At 36.0% G+C, this 25,679-nt stretch overlaps 1 protein-coding gene across 1 annotated transcript; it reads left to right on the top strand.

The window, feature by feature from the left end:
• The first annotated feature begins 6,416 nt into the window (after positions 1–6,416).
• Rpf1 (ribosome production factor 1 homolog) lies at positions 6,417–25,644 on the top strand. Its single transcript, XM_020183333.2, has 9 exons — positions 6,417–6,677; positions 8,079–8,135; positions 9,790–9,870; positions 19,582–19,677; positions 20,156–20,309; positions 23,870–23,952; positions 24,352–24,533; positions 24,691–24,817; positions 25,411–25,644. The coding sequence occupies exons 1-9, from the start codon at positions 6,450–6,452 to the stop codon at positions 25,450–25,452; spliced, it is 1,050 nt and encodes a 349-aa protein (XP_020038922.1). The 5' UTR covers positions 6,417–6,449; the 3' UTR covers positions 25,453–25,644.
• Positions 25,645–25,679: the final 35 nt, after the last annotated feature.

The following is a 25,679-nucleotide window of genomic DNA, read 5'->3' as shown; positions in this document are numbered from 1 at the left end:
AGTAGAATACAATATAGTTACCTGCATCAGCATGCTATACAACAGACCTCCAGAAATTGAATTCACCTGCAATAACTTAAAATAAATGTTTTAGTTTGAATAAATGTCCCCTAAATCATGTGTTGAGACTTGGTCACTAGCTTATGGCACTACTGAAAGGTGGTAGACCCTTTAAGAGGGGAAGCCTACTAAGAGGAAGTTAGGCTGCTGGAGGTATGGTGTTGAAGGAGATATTGGGACTCCGACCCTTTCCTCTCTTTTTTTTCACAGCAGTTATGAGGTAAGCAGTTTACTCCACCATAAATTCCCTGCCATAATATGCTGCCTCACCATAAGCCCAAAGGAACAAATGATCAGAGGACTGGAACCTCACATTTCTCAGTTCCTAGAATATGGTAATCTATTTTGATATGTGTACATAACTGTTTAAAAATTGACTGTAGTTTTATAGTACATATACCATTATATAATATATTCAATTATTTGATCATCAGAATTTTTGAGTTGTTAATCATTCTTCCATATTTGAAACAGTCATCAGATACAAATTAAATATATTATCAGATTTGACAATATTATTTCAGTTTGTATTTTTAATGTATTTCTGTGTGAGAGATTACCTTATAATTGATTTTTCTTTTTGTCATCATTGCAATTTTTGTTTCTTACAATCATTTGGCCATTCTTTACCTTCATTTAATTGAAATTGTTTATTTAAATTGGAATTATCTCCTCCTAGTAAACATTTTGTCTATAAAATAAAAGAGTACCTAGATAAGATTTGCTGAACAGAATCTTGGTTTGGATCATTGAACTCATCTGGTGTCTAAGAGTTGAATCCCAGGGTCCCTAAAATGTCAGAATCAAAATAAGCAAAAAACTGTTAAATATTAAAAATAAGCATGTTAAATATTAAAAATATTTTAGGAATGGGCTTTAAAAATAATAATAAAACCTAGTGAGAAAAAGACAATGGCTAAAGTGGACCTTATGAATTACTCTATGTACTCTATTGAACATTTAGCAATGAGACTAATGTCTCATCTTCTGAACTATACCCTCATTAGGGGTAAATATGGTGTCTTTTTCCTCCTCACTGTTAGCATAGTCTCTGACACTGAGAAATTACAAAAATATCTCATCAGCGTTTATTGGATGTTTCCCATTCTTTAATATACATTATCTCTACTCCTCTCTGTAAACCTATGTGGTAGTATAATTGATTCAATCTTACAGATGAAGAAACAGAGCCTAACAGAGATGATGTGACTTCACTGAGATTTTGTAGAAGCTAAGTAAGTCAAGACCTAAACATAATTCTGATACACTCTTTCTGTCACACTCACCATCCTATGCATTTTATTTAGTGTGTTAGTCAGCTTTCTGACAGTATTGCAAATACTTGAGATAACCAACTTGTAAAGAGAATAAGTTAATTATGGGTCCATTCCATGATCAGGTGAATCATTGCTTTCAGGTATCTAGTGGGGATGCCAGGTTGGCAATGGCAGGGTGTGTTTAGGAGAGCATAACTGCTCACTTTGTGGACAGGAAGAAAAAGAGAGGAAGAAGAGACTGGAATCCTATTATCCCATTCAAGGACATGCTCCCAATGAGCTAATAACCTCCCAGTAGGCCCTACCTCTTAAATGCCCCACCATCTCCCAGTAGTACCAAACTGGTACCGAGCTTTTAACTCATGGGTCTTTGGGCGGACATTCCAGATCCAACTATGATAAGTAGCACTCAATATATTCTGAATTGACTGGTGTTTTCTGTCTTCTTCTGATCATAGAAATTCATACAACTCATACAATTGTTACTATAAATAATGCATGAAGGAAAAAAGACAATCTTTATTAAGCATCTTGTGGTCTCATTTGTAGGGCACTCTGAATAAATTCAAGAAAGCTATCTAAATCTACTACTTTTGAGAAAGGATAAATCATACATAGGGAGATAAAATATTAAGACTGGTAAAGAAAGACTGAGAACAGTTCAAGTTAGCAAAGTTTACTTGAGCAAGAAAAAGGTTCTAGAACCTAGTAGCAGTCCAAAGGGAAGATGGTTCTGAATGTTTTACTTCCCACACGTGCAAATCATATTTACAGCCAGAGGAAAGGCAGTCCCATACAGAAACAACTTGGTTGGTTGGAGTTGGCACTTGCCTTATTTAAATGGTTATGTTTTGGTAGCTTTCAGTCTCTGATTCGCGGAGAGTTCAGCTGCTATGATTAACTGAGTCTCAGTTGCTTGGGTCTTAGGTTACAATTGTTTACACAGCTGGACATGATGGTTCAAGCCTATAATCCCAGCACTGGGAGGCTGAAGCAGAAGGACTCTGAGTTTGAGTTTAGCCTGAGCTACATAGCAAGACTTACTTAAAAAAAAAAAAAGCTCAGCTCTAATTCAATATATACAGAGGTCACTTCAGGCCAGTTATCCTTCAAGTACAGAGGCTGGTTTAGGTCAAATTTATTTTGCTTCAACAAGCTAGAAGAGGCTTCCAAAATATTTTTCCAGTACATATTTTTCAGATGATAGTTTTTCTCTCCCTCTTTCCTTTTCTCTCCCTATTATCTCTCCTTCTCTTCCCTATTTTTGGTCTGATTCTCCCTCTAAATAAAATACACACGAAACTACATGATTTGTTACAGACAGCTCACATGTGATTTTTACACTCAATATATTTAAAATTATTCCTTTTTTATTGAATTGTATAATCCAAATTCAATTTTTGGTCTAAACATGATAGTTTTAGTTTTTAATCACAATCTTTGACTTGTGGTCTAATAGCAGGTAAAAATGGGGCTTGCATTTTGGAAGATACAGTTTTGATGGTTTCAACATCCTACATTTGTTTTAAAGAACTTGAATGGGTGAAAAGTGAAGTATGAACACAAAAGTACTGCTATATCAAATATTCAACATAGAAGGCTCAGCAAAGAAGCTCACACCTGTGATCCCACCTACTTGGAAGGCAGAGATAGGAGGATCACAGTTCGAGACCACCCTGGACAAAAAAAAAAAAAGGTTTATCAAGACTCTATCTGAAAGAACAAGCTGGGGATGGTGGTGCACATCTAAAATCAGAGCTACCTGGGCAGTGTAAGTAGGAAGACAGTGATCCAAGGTTAACCTTGGAAAAAAAATGTGAGACCTTATCTGAAAAATAACTAAAGTAAAAAAAAAAAAAAGCTAGAGGCATGGCTCAAGTGGTAGAGTGCTTGCCTAACATACTGCAAAACCATGAGTTCAAACCTCAGTATTTCCAAAAACACAAACCAAAACAAAAAAATCCTCAATGTACAAATTGGAACATCTGGAAAATTGACTCCTAACAGCAAATCAAAAAAATTTTGGGGGTGGGGATTTTCACAAAATTAAAATGAAGAATATAGCAAATCTAACCATTGGGGAAACATTTTCTTCACTAGATTTCCATGAAACTCCACTCTCTTGATTTTCTTTTCTCATTCTCCTTTTCTGAGCCCTTCTTTTCCACCAGCCTTTCATGTGAGACTGCTCCAGGGTTCAGTCCCTGGTTCTCATCTCTTTTCCAGTTCTCAATCTATACTAACTTTAATGAGTGAAATATTAAAATATTATCTACATGCTGTTGCTCCCTAATTTTTATCTCTAGCCCGTATCTCTTTTTCCTGCTGCAGAATCATATGTCTCATCTGGCTCCTTGACAACACCAATCAGATCACATTTCCCAAAATTGAAATTTTGATCTTACTTCTCAAGTTTGCACCACCTGAAACCTATCCCATGTCAACTGATTGGTCTCCATGCATCTGGTTGCTTAGTTCAAAAATCTTCTTTTCAAATTTGGAGGCTACTTAAAAATCTAAACATTGATCTACCATTTGATCCAGCAATACCACTCCTGGGGATATACCCAAAAGACTGTGACACAGGTTACTCCAGAGCCACCTGCTCACCCATGTTTATTGCAGCACTATTCACAAAAGCCAAGTTATGCAAACAGCCAAGATGCCCCACTACTGATGAATGGATTAAGAAAATGTGGTATCTATACACAATGGAATTTTATGCAGCCATGAAGAAGAATGAAATGTTATCATTCACTGGTAAATGGGTGGAATTGGAGAACATCATTCTGAGTGAGGTTAGCCTGGCCCAAAAGACCAAAAATCCTATGTTCTCCCACATATGCAGACATTAGATCAAGGGCAAACACAACAAGGTGATTGAACTTTGATCACAAGATAAAAGCGAGTGCACACAAGGGAGATATGAGGATAGGTAAGACACCTAAAAAATTAGCTAGCATTTGTTGCCATCAATGCAGAGAAACTAAAGCAGATACCTTAAAAGCAACTGATGCCAATAGGAGAAGGGGACCAGGAACTAGAGAAAAGGTTAGATCAAAAAGAATTAACCTAGAAGGTAACATACATGCACAGGAAATCAATGTGAGTCAACTCCCTGTATAGCTATCCTTATCTCAACTAGCAAAAACCCTTGTTCCTTCCTATTATTGCTTATACTCTCTCTTCAACAACATTAGAGATAAGGGCAAAATAGTTTGTGCCGGGTAGCAAGGGGGTGGGGGGAAGAGGGAGGGGGCAGAGTGGGTGGTAAGGGAGGGGGTGGGGGCAGGGGGGAGAAATGACCCAAGCATTGTATGCACATATGAATAATAAAAAAATTTTAAATTAAAAAAAAGTTCAAAATCTTTTATTTTTGTGGCACAGGGGTTTGAACTCAGGACCTCACTCTTGCTAGGCTTGAGTCACTCTGCCAGTCTGTGATGAAAAGTCTTGGAGTCATACTTGACTCTTCTTTCTTTCATGTTCTCCATTCAATCATCAGGAAATTTACATTCCAGGAGAATCTGATCACTTAACACCATATTCACTAGACATATCCTGGCTTAAGCCACTGTCATTTTTCCTCTCTTCCCACTCCACCCATTTAACCACAGTTTCTTTTTAAAGGGGTATGAATGATGTCTTTAAAATGCAAGTTGAGAGGGCTGGGAATGCACCTATAATAGATTTCTTGCCTAGTATGCTCAAGACCTTAGGTTGATCCCCAATACAATAAAAATAAAAATAAATGATGATGTCCTCAGTGCAAAGGAACTAATGCAGAAACTTTAAAGGGACAGAGGCCAATAGGAGAAGGGGACCAGGAACTAGAGAAAATGGTTAGTTCGAGAAGAATTAATTTAGAATGTAACACTTATGTACAGGAAAGCAATGCAAGTCAACTCCCTGTATAGCTATCTTTATCTCAACTAGCAAAAACCTTGTTCCTTCCTATTATTGCTTATACTCTCTCTTCAGTAAAATTAGAGATAAGGGCAAAATAGTTTCTGCCTGGTATCTAGGGGGTGGGGGGGTGAGGGAGGGGGTAGGGGGGAGAAATGACCCAAACATTGTATGTACATATGAATAAAAGAAAAAAAAAGAACAAACTCAAAATAGATAAATTAATAAATAAATGAAATAGAATGTAAGATCCTATCACTCTTTTTTTCCCACAAAATCCCATAAAAGATCTGTATCTTCTATAGAAGACAAAGTCCTTACTTTGGCTACAAAATATGTCCAGTTTCTGCCCCTGTCCACTTCTTGCTCTCCACACTTTTCATATGACTCCTGGAGTCCTTTGTGTTTAACAGTCCAGGCTTGCCTTACTGACCAGGAGCCTCAGAGCTGGCTGTTTTCTTTGCCTGGATATCTTTTCTCCTACATAACCAGTTTTTCTCACATTAATGCTCTTCTTCCAGGTAACTTCCTTCAAAGTTTGGCTCCATGTAATTTTCTCAATGGAAGCATATTCTGACAATCTTCCTTAAAATTGCAGTGTGTCTTCATTTTTTCATATCTTTCATCCTGTTCTGTTTTGTCTGTCATGTATTACTTTACAGGTTACCATACAATTTATTTATCTGTGAGCTCATTTTATATTTTCAGTAAAATGCAAACTAAATAGGGCAAGGATTGTTTTGTTCTGGGCTGGACACATAGCAGACACTCAATGAAGGAGTCCACAAACTCATATTTTCACGGCTTATTCGGTTGAGCAAGCTGTCTATACTTTCTTCAAGCCTTGAGTTTCAGCACTTTATTTCTTTATTCATTCATCTATTGGTGGTACTGGTTTTTGAACTCAGGGCTTAATGCTTGCTAGGCAAGTGCTCTGCCACTTGAGTCACTTCGCCAGCCCTTTTTTGTGTTGGGTATTTTTGAGTTAGGGTCTTACTATTTGCCCGGTTGCTTTTGAGGAACGATCCACCCCCCATCTCTGCCTTCTGAGTAACAAGGCTTACAGGCGTGAGTCACCGTGCCAGCACTTTCTTAAACGCCTAAAACTCATCAACCCGTCTTTACCAAGCCCTGTGATCCCGGAAGTAAAAGCATAAAGACCGGCTCCGAGAAGAAAGGCACTTCCGTTTCCGTACAGAAGCAAACATGGTGAAGGCCAAGGAAAGGAGTGGCGACAGCGGGAAGAAAAGTCTGAAAAGGAAAGCCGCTGCTGAAGAGCTTCGAGAGGCAGCGGTTGCAAGGGATGCGGCGACAGAAAGCGGGGTGCAGCCCCCGAAAGCGGCTGCCCTTCCCCCAAGCTTCAGCATCTCGGAGATTAAGAACAAACAGCGACGACACTTGATGTTCACGCGGTGGAAACAGCAGCAGCGGAAGGTAAGCGCGGGCCGGAAGCGGCGGGGCGCATGCGCGGTGCCTCCCCCACCCCCGTGCAGGGTTGTGGAGTGCAATGCATGGGCGATTGATTGGTCAGCAAGGGTGATGTGGTGGCTTCAGCTTCCCGGCCCCTTCGTCCTGTTTCACAGACACTTGCCTGGGCGTCAAGGTGAAGGGTCCCTGCCTTGCCAGCTCGTCCCTCAGGTCCTGGGCTCAAAGGAAAGCCGGAAGCTCTGCTCCCCTTACTGAAAACTACCCGCAATGCCTAGAAAGCACAAGGCTCCCTCCCCTGTTTTGCTCAGCCTGCCCAACTTTTCTAGTAACTGTATTTGCTCTGTGCAGCCTGTGCTTGGAGGTGAACATAAACTGAACTGTGGAGAGGTTTAAGTGACTTGCCTAGGGGCGTTGTGTTCACTTGTGGTTAAACTGCAATTGAAAGAAAGCATTTGCTTATTCTTGGATAACATAGAAGTTCATACACAATATTCTGTTTATTCTAATTATCTTCCCAGCTCTTATTTGATGCCAGGGGCCGATTCTTATTATAATGCCCAGGTGCTACTGCAGTACTTATGAGAAACAGCTAACTCAGTTCTTGTGTGCCAGGATGGGGAGCGATGCCCTGGAAGACTTGTTGGTACTATAATTTCTAATCTGAGACCGGTGGATTGAGGGTCAGTAGGCACTGGAAAAACAGAGTATTTCCAATTGTATGTCTGTCAAGCATTCTGTCTAGAAATCAGAGGATACAGATTTACAATAAGTAATCTTAACCAACCTTGCAAATTCTTACTAACTTTTAAGAGCACATTTTGATTATGAAATAGGATAACTCGTGATAATTTTATTGGATACAACTTGAAAACTCATCTCCCATTTCTATTCATTTTTAGAGCTTTTCGAGAGAAGCAACCCTCATAACCATGATTATATTTAACCATTAAGGAAAAAGAAAACTTGTTAAACTTGCTTGTGTACACATTTTGCACTTCCATTAATTTAATTTGCAGCTTTGTAGTAAAAGTTAAAAGCTAGTGGTTTAAATGTTTAAACTTGCCAGTTTTGACTTTTTTGAAGAAGCAAGATCTTTGTTAAGTAAATCTTTCTGATTAGCCTGCCTATTTGTCTTACAGTAATTTAGCTATAAAAATTTATGTCTGGGTATGGTAGTGACACATGCCTGTAATCTCAGCACTAGCTGGGCAGAGGATAGAGAGTCGGAGCCAGCGTAGGCTACATTAAAAAAACAAAACAATAAATAAAAACCTATGTTTGGATGCTTATTTTAATAGATTACAAAAATTTCCCAGTCAAAATATTTATAGAATTAGTAATTTGTAGTTTTGGTAGATATGTTATGACTGATGGTTTCTCAATATTCTTTTGTTTTTAACTCTTTAGGAAAAGTTGGCAGCTAAGAAAAAACTTAAAAAAGAGAGAGAGGCTCTTGGTGATAAGGTAAATCTACTTTCTATCTTAAGTAATGTTTCCTGATACTACATTGATTACTTTTAATATTTATGAAGTATTTCAGATGTATAAAAAGTTATAAAATATTATAACAAACTCTTTCTTTTACCCAACTTAGCAAATAATGTTGGAAGCCCCTTGCATGCTTCCTTTTGATTGCCTTCACTTCCAAAAACAACCACTCATGAGAAATTTTTTATATTTCCCACACACTTCTTTATACTTTTACTATGTATTTATATTTTATTACTACTGTATATGGTGGTGTACCTAAACAGTAAGTACAATGATGGTGTTTTGTATGTTACTTTATATTTTTGAGAGGCAAAGAAAGCTCTCCCTGACTCTAGGAATGGGGAAGCTCCCCATCTTGTGGCTTGAAACAAAGGCTTTTTGTCAGGCAAGACTGGGGGAAGGCAGGACAGATCTTTTCTGTAGTAGAACGGAGTTAAAGGTACCAGATAATAATAACAAGAATTTTTGAGGAAGGGAAAAATATTAAGAGTACATACAAACTAAGCACTTCACTATTTCATACATTCTCATAATAATATTAGGTTAAATCATAAGAAATTGTCAATATTAAACTGTTTTAACCTGTAAAATTCTAACATATCAAGCAATGTTAGTATCTTGGAAATTCTTCAAAAGCCAGTAATTACAGCAAATTAATATGTTAATCACCATTTGAAAATATTACCATTCTCAGGCTGGGGTGTAGCTCTGTGGCACAGTGTTTGCCTTGCATACTCAAGGCCTTGGATTCCATAGCAGCACTGCCAATGAAACCAAACAACAAAATCTCATTGTTTTTGAACTGAAAGACAACTTCTTAGAATTTCTTCCTTTAAAGATTCCTTAAAACGTACTGTAGTATTTGTTTCATAGAGTAAAAAAAAAAAAAAAAAAATCCTAGTTTTTCAGTTCATATTTTCTTCATATATCCGCATAGCCTGTGTGTATTTTGAATTAGTATATCCTTACAAGTGTATTCCTACTCCTTGATAGTTCTTTTGTACAATCTGTTGGTCTAAGCTGATTCTAATGGTGTACCATTATGTTGCTGTGCTGTAATGTGTAGTCATCACCCTGTTGGATATTTGCTCTATTTGCTGTGTTTTTCCATAAAGAATAATACCAGGAATTAGTTTAAATGAATGACTCTGTCCCCCACCCCCTGGATTCCTTACCATAAATTCCCCAAAGCAGAGTTACTAGGTCACCTAATAGAATTTTGTTGTATATTTCTGAATAGCTTTCTGGAAGTGTTGAAACAAAGTCACTGCATATGTACTTTTATAATTTTTTTCAATTGTTTCTTTACTTTTTTACTGTTGGATATTTTTCTCAATGATGGATAATTATTGTGATCTCTTCTTCTCTGCTACTTCTGCCTAGATTTAAGCCATTTCATTCAATATTAGCCATTCTTCCAGTATGTATATGTCTCTGCTCAGATTGTTAAAAACAGTACTATTACTCAATTTTGTTATTAGGGTTGATGTAGCTGCAAGAGTAACAGCGGGTTGAAATGAGGAACAGATTGTGTTTTGGGGTCATTTGTAGATTTCTTTCGTCCCCAACTGTAATGTAAAATAATTAACATAAAACCTCTTAAACTTAATTGTTTCTCTTTTTTTAGGCTCCACCAAAGCCCATACCCAAAACCATTGACAACCAACGAGTCTATGATGAAACAGTAGTAGACCCCAATGATGAAGAGGTAATGTTAGAAGTTTTAAATGACTCACCCTTGATTTGTTTACATTTTAACCTTATGCTGCCTGGCAAAGTTGTACAATAGACTGGTCCAACTGTAATGTTGGTATCTTATTTGATACAGATTATTTTATAATTAATCTTCCTATTAATGCAGTAAGTATTTGTTTCCTACAAAAGTATTTATCTTACGCTCTAGGTAAACTTTTACATTTGTCTTCTCATCTCTGAATAGTATGATTAATGTTTTAAAAGAATCCCTCATACTATAGATTTTTATAATATCTTTTAGACATTTTGATACTTCAAGAGAACATGATGGTATTTCTTGTATTCTTACAAAATTCTGGGTTTCAAGATAATCTTCCACCTTGATGTTTTCTCTTTAAATAGTTTGCAAAGTTTTCCATTAAATCGGAGCTTTAAATGTTCAAATATTTTGGGCTGGGGACATAGCTCAATAGCAACTGGGAGGCCCTGAGTTTGGTCTCCTGCACCACCAAAAGAAAAGATGAAAGAGTAAAATTTTGAATATTTTAAAATTTCTTATAAAGGAAACCTGTTTTTGTAATGTTTGTTTTTGAACATTCAGGAATCACCATTCTTTTGTATATGTTGCAGTATAGTGTTCATTCAGTCAGCCAGTCTTCTAGCACATATTTATTGAGCATGTGTTATGTATTTGGATCTGATTTAAGGACTTGAGATTCATTGCACCACTAAATTCTCTGGGTGTTTGTCTGTGTTTATGTCTCGCTGTCTGTCTCCCTCTGTCTCAGTGTTTCTCAGTGTCTCTCAATCTCTTTCCCTTACTCCCACTCCTCCTCCTTCCCCCTCCCCACCCCCCTACCCCCACCCCCCCATCTGCATACCCAGATTTTATTTTGTAGGTATAGAGACAAACAATAAACATAGCAAAATACATAAATTAAGCATATATTAGTAGGGGATAGATTAAAAGAGTAAAGGACTACTGGAACAGAGAGGTTTTATAATTTTATATATAGAGATTTGTGTTTGTGTATGTGTGTGTGCATCTGAATTTTATTTTAACAATTTCAGATTGAATAAAAAATTGGAATTCATTTATACCCTTCACCTCAACTTCCAAAACATATTGTACCACACTTGGTTTTCATTTATATTCTCTACAAATTGCTTGAGAGAAAGTGACAGACATGCTTTTCCTTATTTCTATATATTTCTATATGTTTTACCTATAAACAAGTGGGTTTTTTTTTTAATAAGTACAATATAGTTATCAGACTTAAATAGTTAAAATTGATACATACTATTATCAACTAAAGTATTGATCTTATTCAAATGATATAAGCTGCTCTCAAAGTGGTTCTTTTCATAGCAAAAGAGAAGTTCCAGATCATTCTTTTAATGAATTTTCATGGAATGCATTTCATTTCATCCAAGGGACTCTTCAGCCTCTTTGATTTACACCTCCTCGGTCTGCTTGCTTTTCATGACATTGACATTTTTTTAAAGGATGGACCAGATATCCTGTAGAATGTCCTTTAATGTGAGTTTCTGTGATGTTTCCTCTGATTATATTCAGTTTATATACTCTTGACAAGGATTCTGCAGATGTGATATTATGTCCTTCTCAGGGCCTCCTTACTAGGAATTGTATGATGTTGATTTTCCCATTACTGTTTATGTTATCTTTGACCACTTAGCTAAAGTAGTGTTTTTGCCAGTTTTCTCCATTGTGAAGTTACTTACAGAGTTTTCCCTTTGTAATTAATAGGTATTTTGGAGGAAGATATTTGAGAATATGTTAGTCAATGTTCTTAAAACTTTTGCTCAAGATTTTACAATAACCATATTCAGTCTGATAATTTAGAAATTGTATCAGCGTAGTCTTTAATTTGCAATTTTCTTTTATGAATGAAGTTAGAGTGTTTTCTTTCTTAATAGTTGTTTGTTTGTCTCTTGTTCATTTTTCCATTGGGTAAAGTTATGATTTTATATTGAATGGTTGTGGAAGACCTCATTGAGAAGATGATCTTTTAACAGAGTCTTGAAGGATTTAAGGAAGTTACTCATCTTTGGACAGAAAGAACTCTAAGATGAGAAAATGTTTAGTGCAAAAGCTCTAAGGCAGGATTGTGCTTAATATGCTTTTAAAGAATGGGAAGAATGTTAATGTGATTGAAATTAAATGAGCAAGGGGAGGATCGTAGAAAAGGTGCCACAAAAGTATGGGGAAAGGGAGGGAGCCAGATCAGTGACTTTGTTGGCCACTCTGGGGACTTTGGTTTTACATTTAATAAAATGAGCAGCCATTGGGTGGTACTGAACAGAAAACCCACATGATCAGACTTAATTTCTAAGTGTAATTGGCAACTGTAGGAGAATATAATTGGATGAGTAAGCAGTTTACTTAGGAAGCTATTGTTTGCAGGAAAGAATTGATGGTGACAACTTGGATAAGGATTGTTTTAGTGAGAGTGATGAGAACTCTCTGATTAAGTTTTATTTTACCCCTGGGTATATTTTAAAATTTAAGCTACAGAGATTTCCTGATAAATTGGAGTGTGAAAAAGATGATTCAAAAATGGTGTCAAGTTTTAACCTGAGCAATTAGAAAGATTGCTCTTTTATGCCTTACTGACCAGGTGTAGAAGACTGGGTGGAGCAGATTTAAGGAGATCAAGAGTTCAGTTTCAGGTATGTTATGTTTAAGGTGACTCCTAAAAGTCTTTAGCAGAGTCAGTAAGAAGGCAGTTGGAATATGAGTTTGGAGTTCAAGAAAGAGATCTTGATTGGAGATAAATGTGGGGATCATAGGCATGTAGAGGATATGTACATGTAAAAGTTTCCCTAGAATACTGACCTTTGGGAGACTTCATTCGATGATGGGATGTGTGAACATTCAGCTTTACATGGTAGTACGAAAATGTTTTCAGAAGTAGTGGTTGTTCATTTTACTCTTCCATAGTGTAAAAGCAGTATTCCTGTTCAGCTACACTCTGACCAATTCTTTTTATATTCAGACTAGTAAGAGGGCAGTCTCATTGTAGTTTGGATTTGTACTGCTGCTTTCTAATACAGTTGAATATCTTTTCATATGTGTACTCTTATTTTAAGGAGGGTAATATTGGGAGTTGAACGCAGGGCCTTGAGCTTGCTAGGCAGGTGCTCTACCATTTGAGCCACACCTCCAGCTCCTCCTATATATACTTTTTTTGTTAGAGATATACTAGTTCATTTCTTTTGCCCAGTTTTCTATCATGTACGGTATTTTACTGGTACGTAGGACTTTCTGTATGGTTTGAATAGTAATCCTTCAATATGTGTTAAAGGTACTTTCAGTGTATGAACTATTAGGTTCTATTGTGTCTTTTAGGAAATAGAAATTATGCAGTTGAGTTTTAATATTTAATGCTTATTATGTCACTTAAGAAATCTTTATCCTGTGACCATAAATTCTCTTTTATTTCCTACCCACGTACCTCTGAAAAGAATTAAAAGGTTGCCTTTCACATTTACATGCTTAATTGCTAGGAATTTTCTGTTTGCTATGAGAAAGAAAACCAGAAGAAACTGTCTCATCCTTTCCCCCTTGCATATGTAATCAGTTTCTCTGACATTGCTTTCTTCTCCCCCACCAACCCCCTTTTTGAGACAGGGTCTTGCTATGTAGCCTAGGCTGGCCTTGAACTTACATTCCTCCTACCTCAGCCTGCTCAGTGCTGGGATTACAGATGAGAGCCACTATTTCTGGCCCCAGTGCCATTTTTTTTGGAGTAGCACTTTTGCCCACAGTGAATTGCAATGCCTTGTCACATCAAGTATCCATATTTGCTTCATCTTTTTCTGGGCTATTTGATTGGTCACCTTGTCAGTATCATTTCTTTCCTTTCTTAATTATTTAACTTCATAAATTTTGATAACTGTAAGGGCAAGATGCCCCTCTCACCCCCGCCCCCCTCCCCCAAATCCCTCTGTTCAGGATTGTTTTGGCTCTTTCTGGGTCTTTGGTCTTCCATATAAATTCCAAGTGGCACTAAATCAGATCAGTTTGGGGATCTCCATGTATTGCTTTACTTAAATTATTTTAAATATTGAAAATGTCTCTCAATGAATTTTGTAATTTTCTTCGTTTTACACATAAATCTTATTAGAGCTATTCCTGGGTATCTTACATTTTTTCTCAATGGAAATTACATCTCTTTGAAAATTGTTTTGTTTGCTGATTTATAAAATACAATTTATTTTTGGATAATGCTCTCCTAACAAATAGCCTACCTAATTTCTAATAATTTGTCCAAATACTGTTTGCATATTAACGCATAATCATTCCTACAGATGACAGTTTTTCTTATTTCAATCCATTAATACTGTTTTTTTCTTCTACCTCTGTGGTGACTAGAACTTCTAGTATAATGTTGAATAAATAAAAAAGGCAATAATGGCATCTTTGCTATGTTCCTAATTTTAAAAAGAGTAAGTATTGAGATGATTATGTGTTTTTTCTCCTACATTGCATTATAAGCTTTTTCTTTTTTGGTGGTACAAGGGTTTAAACTCAGAGCCTCATGCTTGCTAGGAAAGTGCTTTACCACTTGAGCCATGGCCCCAGCCCTTGGGTTAATGTAGCAAATGACATCTATGGATTTTTTTTTGGGAGGGAAGGGGTGCTTGGGATTTGAACTCAGGTCTTGGAACTTGCAAAGCAGACACTCTACTGCTTGAGCCACACCTCCAGTCCATTTGGCTTTGGTTATTTTGGAGTTGGGGGTCTCATGAACTGCCAGAGCTGGCCTCGAATAGAGATCTTCTTGATCTCAGCCTCTGAAGTACGTAGGGCTACAGGCATGAGCCACCAGTGCCAGTACATCCATGGATTTTCTAGTGTTTAAAATAAATATCTTAAGTTCTTGAGATGAAACCATTTTGGTTATGTTTTATCTTTATACATTGGGATTAATATTTTTCTTAGGATTAATGTATATTTGTGTTCATAACTGTAACTATAGTAATGTTTGGTTATTATTCCTAATATTATTTGGACATTTTCTTTATCAGTTTTTACCAGAAATAATATCTATTTTGTTTTCAAAGTACTTTTTCTTTGATCCTCTCTACTGAATCTTTATTTTCTAACTTATATCTCCTCTTATCTTTATTTCCTTTTACTTTCTTGAAGTTTATCCTGTTTTTATTTATTTTGTTGACTTGCTTATTTTTCATCTTTTTTAATGTGACCAGTTAAGGCCAAAAACTTCAGGTACCATCTGTGGTATATCCCAGAAGTTTTAAAGAGTGCTGTTTTCATTATTGTTTAATCTGAGTATCTCTTCTAATAGATTTGTTGACTTCTTGTAATTTCATTTTTTTTATTTAAAAAAATTTTAAATTGGCATAGATTAATTGTGTAATAATTTTATACATGTATATAGTGCCTAATGGATTAAATCATAGTAAACAGCATTTGCATCTCCTTAAATGTTATCACTTCTGTGTGCTGGGAACCATCAAACTCTTCTCTGGATACTTTGAACTGTATTATAAGTGGTTTTAAACTGTATTTAACCCTACTCTGCTGTAGAACATTAGAACAAAGTCCTTCTATCTAGCTGTATTTTGGTACCCATTATCTTAACTCTTCTCTATCCTACCAGTATATTTTATGTCATTAGTTCTCTCCTTAGTCTTAATTTTTTTCACCTGTTACCTTGGATTTTATTTGCTCTTTTTTTTCCCCCTTCTCCTGACTTTTTAAGACAGAAGTTTAGATTATTAGTTTGGTACTTTTCTTTCTTTCTAATAGAAGCATTTAAACTCTGGTTTTCCACTACACACTACCTTAACAATAATCCATAAGTTTTGATGTTAGTTGTGTTTTCATTTTCACTCTGTTTGTTTTTGATTTTGATTTTTTATTTTTTGGTAGTCCTCGGGATCAAACCCAGGGCTTCACGCATGCCAGGCAAGCCCTTTACCATTGAGCTACATCTCCAGCCACAATATTTTCTAATTTCTCCTGTGTCGTCTTTGGCTCATCAATTAAGTATGGTTGATTTCTAATTTGCTTTTATTGTGGTTGTGGAACATACTTTGATTTTGATCCTTTTCCAGACTCTTTCTTGTCCTACCATAGAGTCACTTCTGAAGAATGTTTAATGTAGCCCTTGAAAAACTTATGTATTCTTTCTTTTATTTTGGGATGGATTGTTACTGTTAGTTCAAGTTAGTTGATAGTGTTGTTCACATCTTATACTTTCTGGATTTCTATCATATAAGGGTTACTGAGAGAGGAGTGTTTAAATCTCCAACAATGCCTGCCAAATTATTTATTTCTTCCATTACTTTCAGCTTTTGCTTCATGTCTTTAGGGAGTTCTTTTGTTAGCTGCATGTATGTTTACAATAGGGATACATATAATTACATAACTGTAAATTATAATTACATTTTCTTGATGTATTGGCCCTTAGTCCATTATAAAATATCTCTTTATTCTCTCCAACAGTACTTCTTTTCTTAATGTCTATTTTTTTCTGATGTACAATAGCCACTTAAAACTCTCTCATAAGTACAGTTTGTTACATTTTTTTCATGCTCTTACTTTCAGGTTATATATGACTTTGAATTTAGAATGTGGCACATATTAAGATTATATGGTGCTGGGCACTACTCAGGAGGCAAAGATCAGGAGGACTGCAGTTTGAAGCCAGCCCAGGCAAATAGTGAGAGCTTATCTCAAAAAAATCTTTACAAAAAAGGACTGATGAAGTGGCTCAAGGTGTAGGCCCTGAGTTCAAGTTTGAGTACCACACACATGCACACACACACAAGTCCTATGGTTGGGTCCTGCTTTTTAAAGAATTCAGTCTGACAGTTAGTGTATAGTGTTGATTATTCATGTAGTTAGATTTACATCTGCCATTTTGCTTTTTTACTCAAAATGTATTTTTATTTTTCCTCTGTTCTTCCTTGACTTTCTTTTGTGTTGAACATTTTTTAGTATGCCATTTAAATTTCTCTTGTTTTAAACTTTAGGTTTTTGTTTTTTAAGTAGTTGCTGTTGGAATTACAACATGCTTCAGGCCAGAGGTGTAGCTCAGTGCTGCTTACCTAGCATGCACAAGATCCTGCATTTGATTCTTATTATGAACAAAAAGAAAAAGACAATATGCATCTTTTAACACAATCTACTTCAAGTAAATACTGACACAATCCCGGTAAAATATAGGAAGATTATACTAACATAGCTTTGTTTCTTCCACCTTGTTTGTACTATTATCATATATACTACATCTGTGTATAACCTTGTGTTGTAATTACTGCTGTAAACAATCTGATGTTCTCAAGGAAATGAAGAGTGTACATTAACATACCACAGTCTTGTTTTGCACCTACATATTTTCCATTTACAGCACATTTTTCCACCCTCTGCAGCTAAGTTACCATCTAGTGCTATTTTCTTTCATCTTATGGGACTTCCATTAGTCTTTTTGTTTTAATAGCTTATTATATAGCTACTAATTCTCCATTTGTGTTTATCTGAATGTAAGCATATTTTGCCTTCATTTTTAGAATAATTTTTAGAATATAAGATTCTTGGCTGACCTTATTTTCCTTTTAGTACTTTGAACATATCACTGCATTTTTAACCCTCATCATTTCCACTAATCATGTGTATTTAGCTGCATCTTCTTTTATTTCTGGTTGTGCTTTTAGCAGTTTGGCTCTAATGTGCTTAGGCATCATTCTTTCTTTTTATCCTGCTTGGGATTTGCTGAGCTCCTTGTATTTGTAAGTTAGTGTTTTTCATTAAATTTGTTTTTAGCCAGTGTTTCTTCAAATACTTTTTCTGCCCTTCCCTTCTAGAGATTTCCTTTATATATACAATTGAAATGTTGATATCCTGCAAATCTCCCCAACTTTGCTGTACTTTCTGATGGATTTCTCTGTTTTTCAGACTGGATATTAGTCAGTTTCCAAGTTCATTGATTCTTCTACCATGTCAGATCTGCCATAAGTCTGTGTTTTCCTTTAAATCCTAGACTGTATTAAGGCTGAACACACAGTAACTATTGACTGCTTTTTAATTTTTGGATCATCCTTTTTGTTTGTTTTTGGCAATACTGGGGTTTTGAACTCCAGGGCTTGTGCTTACTAAACAGAGGCTCTACCACTTGAGCCATGTCCTCAGCCCTTTTTTGCTTTAGCTGTTTTTCATGATTTTTTCTAGGGCCAGCATCAAACTTTGATCCTCTTATCTCTGACTTCTGTGTAATTGGGATTATAGATGTGTACCACCATACACATTTGTTTGTTAAAGGACTTATTTTGTTTTTTACTTAACAAAACTTTTTAGCTGGGCCTGTAATCCTAGCTACTCAGGAGGCAGAGATCAGGACAAATAGTGAGACCCTATCTTGAAAAATCCTATCACAAAAAATTAGGCTTGTGGAGTGGCTCAAGGTGAAGGCCCTGAGTTGAAGCCCTAGTAATGCAAAAAAATAAGTATTTTTTTCTTTTACTGGTACTGGGGTTTGAACTCACGCTTCATGCTTGCTAGGCAGGCGCTCTACACTTCAGCCACTCCGCCAGCCCTTTCTTGTTTGTTGAGATAGGGCCTCAGAAACTGTTTGCCCAGGCTGACCTTGAACCTCACCCTGTATCACAAGTGCTGGGATCTACAGGCATGAGCACCGCACCTCGCCCCTTTCTTGTTTCTTTTAGATCTAATCATTTTTAGTTGAAAATTAGACATTTAGACAACATATTGTAGCATCTCTGGGTTCTAGTTTGTTACGGGTTTTTTTCCTTTGCTGTTATTTTATAACTTGCTTGAATTTAAAGTGTGGGATCTCTTAGACACTAGCTCAGTGTTTTGTTTTTTCATTATTTTTAATCTCCCTCACTAGGGATTGCTCCTGTGTTTGTGTGGTTTGTCAGCCAGTGATTAGGCAGACTGTTAAGATGCCTGAGCCCCTAAGACGTAACATACTTTTTCCCATCTGAACTGTGTGAGTTTAAGAAAACCTTCAAAGGTGCATCCAGTTCCCAAGTCTCCCTTGCCTTTCACATCCAGTGGATTCTCAGGTCTCCTTCCCCACACGTGTATGGTTGGTGTCAGATATGGATTTGTGGAGAGATTATTTCAGGCACTCTATGGCTCTTTCACTTCCAGAGTGCCTGTTTAAATTCTGGCTGATCCCTACCCACCCTGAACTTGGTCTGCAGCCCTGGTTTGGCACAGCTGTGTGTTTTCACCTTTGCCCCACCAATTTCTCTCCCTGTTCTGGTCAAGTCCACCACCTGTAAATCTAAGACTGCTAGTTCTTACCTATCATCACCTTGAAAGTTGGTTAAGTTGTTTTCACCAACCAAGCAAGATTCTGATGTTCTTTCCCATAGACATAACTTTTTTTTTAATGCGTTTTTTTTTGAGATAGGGTTTCAGGAACTATTTGTCCAGACTGGCTTTGAACCATGATTGTCCTGATTTCTGCCTCCTGAGCAGCTAGAATTACACGTGTAAGCCACGGGTGCCCAGCTGAGACATAACCATTTTTTAAGAATAAACATGTCTTAGTGTCCTAAAATGATTTTTGACAATTTCAACCAGTTTTATACTTGTGTTCTTCTGCAAAGTAGAAAATTAAATAATCAGTGTCAAATAACCCTTTAAAATTCAGGCCCAGAAGAATATTTACTTGATGTAAAATTATTTCATCTCTGTTCTCAGGTTGCTTATGATGAAGCTACAGATGAATTTGCTTCTTACTTCAACAGAGAAACTTCTCCCAAGATTCTCATCACAACCTCAGATAGACCTCATGGGGTAAACACATTGTTAATTGCTTTAGATAATGCCTGTGATAAGCTAAATAAAAATAACTGGTGATAGATGTAGGTTGCATGATTCTTCCGGATAGGGTTTCCCAATCTCAAATTAACAGTTTGGGCTGGGTAAATAATTTTCTTTGTTATGGTGACTTACCCTGTTCATCATAGGAGGATGGTTAGTAGCATCTGCAGTCTCTATCCATGAGATGCCAGTAACAAACAACACACCCTACCACCAGTCATAACCACGGAAATAAATGTCTGTAGACATTGTCAAATACTTCGTGTGGCACAGTCACCCCTTGTTTAGAATCACTGGTTTAAGATAATCAGCTTTTGTTCTGATTTCATTCTTTCCTTAGTCTTACTTTATTGATAACACTCATAACTATCATTATTCCTTTCCTTATGCATATATACTACATAACATTTTATTCATGTTCACTTTAGAGAATGTTTATTTTGTTTTACAGAGAACAGTGCGGCTCTGTGAACAGCTCTCCACAGTTATACCAGACTCACATGTTTACTACAGAAGAGGACTGGCTCTGAAAAAAATTATTCCACAGTGCATCTCAAGAGATTTCACAGATCTGATTGTTATCAATGAAGATCGTAAAACACCAAGTATCTTTTTTTTAAGAACGTTTTCCTGTCCCTTCCCTCACCCCCTTTTAAAAATATATTGAAAAGAATAAGAAAATGTTCCTTATAACTTTTAGAACATAGTTTTAAAACAGGAAATTATATGTCTGTATCTAAAGATTCTGTAAGCACAATTTCTTTTTATTCAGCAAACATTTATCAGCGCATTATAGCCAAAACACTATTTTAGTCTTTAGTAAAGGTTGTAGAGATACAAGAGATAATTAGCCTTCAGGGAATTCAGAGTAAATAGTAAACTAACAAAATACAGTGTGGATGAGGGAACAATTAAAGAAATACAGAATAGAGTGGATACTGGGTATGCCTGGCACGCTATTCCAGGGATATTAGGGAGGAAGGACTTCATAGAAAGCTATGCTTAAGCTGGGTCTTTGTGGGTAAGGGTGAATGAGGCAGAAGAGGAGTGCCTAGTACAGAGGGACAATCATTTGGAAAGAAGTAAGTATAAAAGGGCTGATCCAGTTGGGGATCTGCATATATTTTGGTATGGCTAGCTTTTATATTGCCAGAGATCATAACACAGGATTGTTTCTGAGGTAGGAATGAGCCTGTATTATGTGGTTGGAAGTGTTACTGATGCCAGTAACAACAGAAACTGATAGAAACTTTTTCTGTGAGTCTCAGGTCTGAAGTGAACTTATTACCTAAACACAAGTTATTTCTGTTTTGAGGTAAGATTATATAAAAGATGTCTAGGTTTGTTTTTGTTGTTGCTGTTCTTTTATTTATTTACTGTGAATTCAGTAACTTTAGGATGCCCAATTAGATGAGTCAGGCTTACTTAAATGAAATTAAGGATTTACAAAAAATAGCAAGAGGACTTTCCATCTACCACCAGGACAGAGAGTACTGATCATTTTAATGTATGAAAAGCTCTATTTTAAAAATCTAAAATAATTTAATGGCTTTTCATGTTCCAGGAACTAAAACAGATAACTAGTTTTATATTGTGGTATTTTGTTGCTGTACTATAATTTGGCTTAACTAAACTAAAATCTTTTTGAATACCTATTAACTTTTTTTAAATTGCCCCTCTCCCCCCAAATAAAGTAGAATGGTGTGTTTTTCTCTATTTATTTTTTGCAGTACTGGAGTTTGAACTCAGGGTCTACACCTTGAGCCACTCCACCAGCCCTTTTTTGTGATGGGGTTTCATGAACTATTTGCCCAGGCAGGCTTTGAACCTCGATCTCCCTGATATCTGCCTTCAGAGTAGTTAGGATATTAAACGTGAGCCGCCAGTGCCTGGTTATTTTTAACAGTTAAAAAAACTGTCATTTCAAGGTATTCATCAGTTCAATAACTGTCCTATTCTTGTTTTAGTGAGATATTTTCTAAAGGTAGTTTTCACTTATACCATCTATACCCTTCAGAAAGCTTACATCGTCTTTTCTTTGAAAAATTTTACTATCTTTTTATCTAAAATATATCAGTTTTTCTGTTTTGCTATATTGGACACCTTGTAGGGTACGCTTTTGAGCCACTTTTCCTCATAACTGAAATGGGGAAGGTGATTGCTGGTTTGTATGATTTATATCAGGGATTAGCAATAACTGAAAGCTTTTGAACAGCATAGGTACCAAGTTATGCAGGAACTGATGAGTGTGGATTTTGTACTTTGCTTTTGACATAAACCACCATGTAGTAGGAATGTTCCAGAAAGGATTCAAGCCTTGATTTGGGTTGGGAGAAATTACTTTTACATTTAACCTCCTCAATTTTTGTGATTTTTTTTCAATGTGTAAAAGATGCACATTGAAAGAATTCAAATGTTTGTTGATGATCGGCATTGTTGACAGACACTAATTAGTATCTGTAAGAAACAGATCTAGTTCCAAAAGTTAACAGATTAGTTTGGAAGACAGGTATTTTCATGACTCTTAATTCCAGTTTTAAGTGACAAGTACTATAGCAAGAACAATGAGAGCTAAGATTTAAAGCTTAATTCTGTGTTAAAAAAAAAGTGGAATTCAGATGGGCTTTGGTGATTAAAACACTGATGTTCAAAATAGCATGAGCAAAAAATGTAAGATTGTGTGAGTGCCTACTAGTCAGGGAATAAGAGGTAGTTTATAGCAACAGTAATAAGTAGTATTATATATACTTTTGTCTTCACTCTGTAGGTGAATCAGTGATGACAGAATAGTATGAAATTAGGTACTGCTGCCAAGACTGTGAAGCTATCTGTAGTTTTTACTTGCATGTTAAACTGTGGTACAGATAAAATAACACAGCCAAGTCTCATAGAGAACTGAAGACTAAATCCAGATGATTTACAGTCTGTATGAGAAGATGTAATTGAAATGGGAGGGGAGGGATAGGATAAACCATGACACTGTTTTAATAATCTAGGTGGAAAAGCGCAAGCTCTCAACTAACTAGTCAGGGTAAAGAGGTAGTTGCAGAAGTGGGAACTTCTGAAGGTGAAGTAGTAAGATTTGATTGGGGTAGGGACATAGGTTGAAGATAACCAAAGATGGCCACATCTGTCTTGTAAACCTCATATTATATGCACAGCTATTATGTATTTAAGGTGCATTTCTTGACAGAACCAGAAGTGTTTGAAAGTTTTTCCAAATGTAAAAAAATAATATAAATTGACATCTTGGCCATTGCTATCTATTCTGCCTACTTGTGGCACCGCTGGACAACAGCCAAAACTTGCTCATCGAAAAGTAAAGGAGAGGTTAAAGTCAAGTTGTGCTACAAAGATTTGAATGTTTTATATGTAGTAACCTTAGTTTGCTGCACCCAGGACTCCTAGGGCCCTTGAGCTGCTATCCTTGCTGACTACAGGTAGGTATCTATTTCATTTGTAGTTTAGAGTGTCTAGCCTAATTCTGTGTTCATGAGACAGTCCATAAATGGTTGTAATTGGTTGATTATAATTTGTGGTGCAGTAATCCTAAAGAGCTTATTATCACTTGAGAAATAATCTTGATTTCAACAAGAACTGGTTTTGTGGGATGATATTCAAAGCTGACAGCATATCCTAACCATACAAACATATAAAAGTATTGTAAGTTTTCTAAAGATACTATTTACATTACTATATTCTAGAATCCTGGATCTTATTCCTGCTTGTGTAGTAGTTATTAAATACTTTTTTTTCATTTAATTTCGTTGAAAGCTCAAGATACCCTATTGAGAATAAATAGCTATTTATCAATTTGTAAAAAGAAAAAAATAAAATGAGTAAGCTAGGTGTGGTGGCACGCATCCCTGAAACTAAGGAGGTAGAGGCAGAATGATCACAAGTTCCAGGCCAGCGTTGGCTACATAGTGAGTCCACATCTCAACAGAAAGAAAAAAAAAAATCTTTCTTGGAAGATTTAGGTTGACTGTTAACTGATTATGTTTGAGGTTTGACATGACAGGAAAAGTTCAGTTACCCCAGAGGACTAAGTGCATCCCACAACTAACTACTGATTTTAAGGGACTTTGAAATACAGAAAACTAGTTATTTAAATAATTTTGGATTTAAATTAGAGTTTAGTGTGTTTCTTAACTTTTATGAACAGATGGACTTATTTTGAGTCACTTGCCAAATGGTCCAACTGCTCATTTTAAAATGAGCAGTGTTCGTCTTCGTAAAGAAATTAAGGTAAGTTTTATGCACTCCTTGATTGGTGTTGATCTCACATTATTTGATTAATAAGAACTTTATCTTACAGATCTGATTGATTTTTAACTATATTTGCTCTGGTTTAAAGCAGCTCTACCAAGTCTTCTTGTGAGATAGTGATTGAGCATGGCAGAAGCAGTAGCCCTCATTTACTATGAAACATGGTGATTTTGTACTAGAGCTTTCTTTTTGGTGCATTCACTCATATTAAAATAGTAATGTCTTTGTAGGTGTGATAAGTCATCTGTGGTAGTTTGTCATTTTAGAAAATTACTAAAATCTTCAAATGTCATATAAACTGTTATACTCGAAATTGCTTTTCAGTGTACTCTTGCCAATTAGTTTAATTGATTATTAAATTTTTCGTTATTTCTCCAGAGAAGAGGCAAAGACCCTACAGAACATGTGCCTGAAATAATTCTGAATAACTTTACAACTCGGCTAGGTCACTCAATTGGACGTATGTTTGCCTCTCTCTTTCCCCATAACCCTCAGTTTATTGGAAGGCAGGTTGCCACATTCCACAATCAGCGGGATTATATCTTCTTCAGATTTCACAGGTGAGTAACATACTTACTCCTTGGACTTTGATGTCAATCATAAAAGACATTTTCAATGTCTTAATTTTATAACACATTAAATCCTTTAAGCTGACATGAGAAATTTTGTGTAAATGAACCTAACTGTTTAACATTAACTCTTATTTTGTCCTTGAAGATACATATTCAAGAGTGAAAAGAAAGTGGGAATTCAGGAACTTGGACCACGTTTTACCTTAAAATTAAGATCTCTACAGAAAGGAACATTTGACTCTAAATACGGAGAGTATGAATGGGTCCATAAGGTAAGTGCTTACTGTTTGAAAACCCATTTAAGTCATTTTAAAAGAAGGAAACCGTGTGCCTACCTTAAGTTATACTTCTGGATTTCTTCCCCTGTGAATTAGAAAGAACCAATCTAATGATGTCTTGGCCTGCTGATTAACCATATAATCATTTGAAGTAGCCTAAAGATCAGTGGTCTCAAAGTGGAACTAGCAGCATCACCTAAGGGATGGAAACTCTTGAGCCCAGACCTACTGGATAGGCTACCTGGGGATAGGGCCCAGTGCTTGTAAGGTTTTACTGCATAGCTCTTGAGAAATACTGCTATAGTGCTCTCACAAGTTTGATGATTATCATAAATGAAAACATCAGTATTATATAATTAGTAACTTTAGTGTATACTTAATATTTTTACTTTAAAATAGCAGTTATACACATGCATGGAACAATAACTTACATAACTTGCAACCCCTTTATGTTAGATCTAAGACTGACTATTGAAGGTCTCAGACAAACCTACTACTAGTGTTACCTATAAAGATTTAGGGAAGTTAATTTTTACTATCTTAACCTAAATTGTTCTTCATTATATATATTGTCCTTTGATTTTCAGCCACGGGAAATGGACACAAGTCGAAGAAAATTCCATTTATAAAGTACTGACAATAGTATTGGATATTGCTAAAAAGGCCTATCTTGAACTTGGTAAATTATTTGGGACATCAAAATGATCTTTATTGACTTCATAAAACTTTGTATGTCTGATCAAATGATCATGTGCCACGAATTGCCATTGTATGTTCACATAGCAAGTACAAATAAAACTAATTTTGGTAAAGGTTTAGAAGTTGCAATTTAGGTTTCCTAAAACTTAAGTCAAGT

This window comes from Castor canadensis, chromosome 7 (assembly GCF_047511655.1).
Source record: "Castor canadensis chromosome 7, mCasCan1.hap1v2, whole genome shotgun sequence".
NCBI classification, from domain to species: Eukaryota; Metazoa; Chordata; class Mammalia; order Rodentia; family Castoridae; genus Castor; species Castor canadensis.
The sequence above is the reverse complement of the archived record's forward strand: the minus strand, read 5'-3'. Positions and strand labels throughout refer to the sequence as shown.

Coding starts and splice junctions, on each gene's coding strand:
- Rpf1 (XM_020183333.2), top strand. CDS start 6,450: ATGGTGAAGGCCAAGGAAAGGAGTGGCGACAGCGGGAAGAAAAGTCTG. Junction 9,871..19,581: donor TAGACCCCAATGATGAAGAG/GTAATGTTAGAA, acceptor CTCTGTTCTCAG/GTTGCTTATGATGAAGCTAC. Junction 19,678..20,155: donor CCTCAGATAGACCTCATGGG/GTAAACACATTG, acceptor TTTGTTTTACAG/AGAACAGTGCGGCTCTGTGA.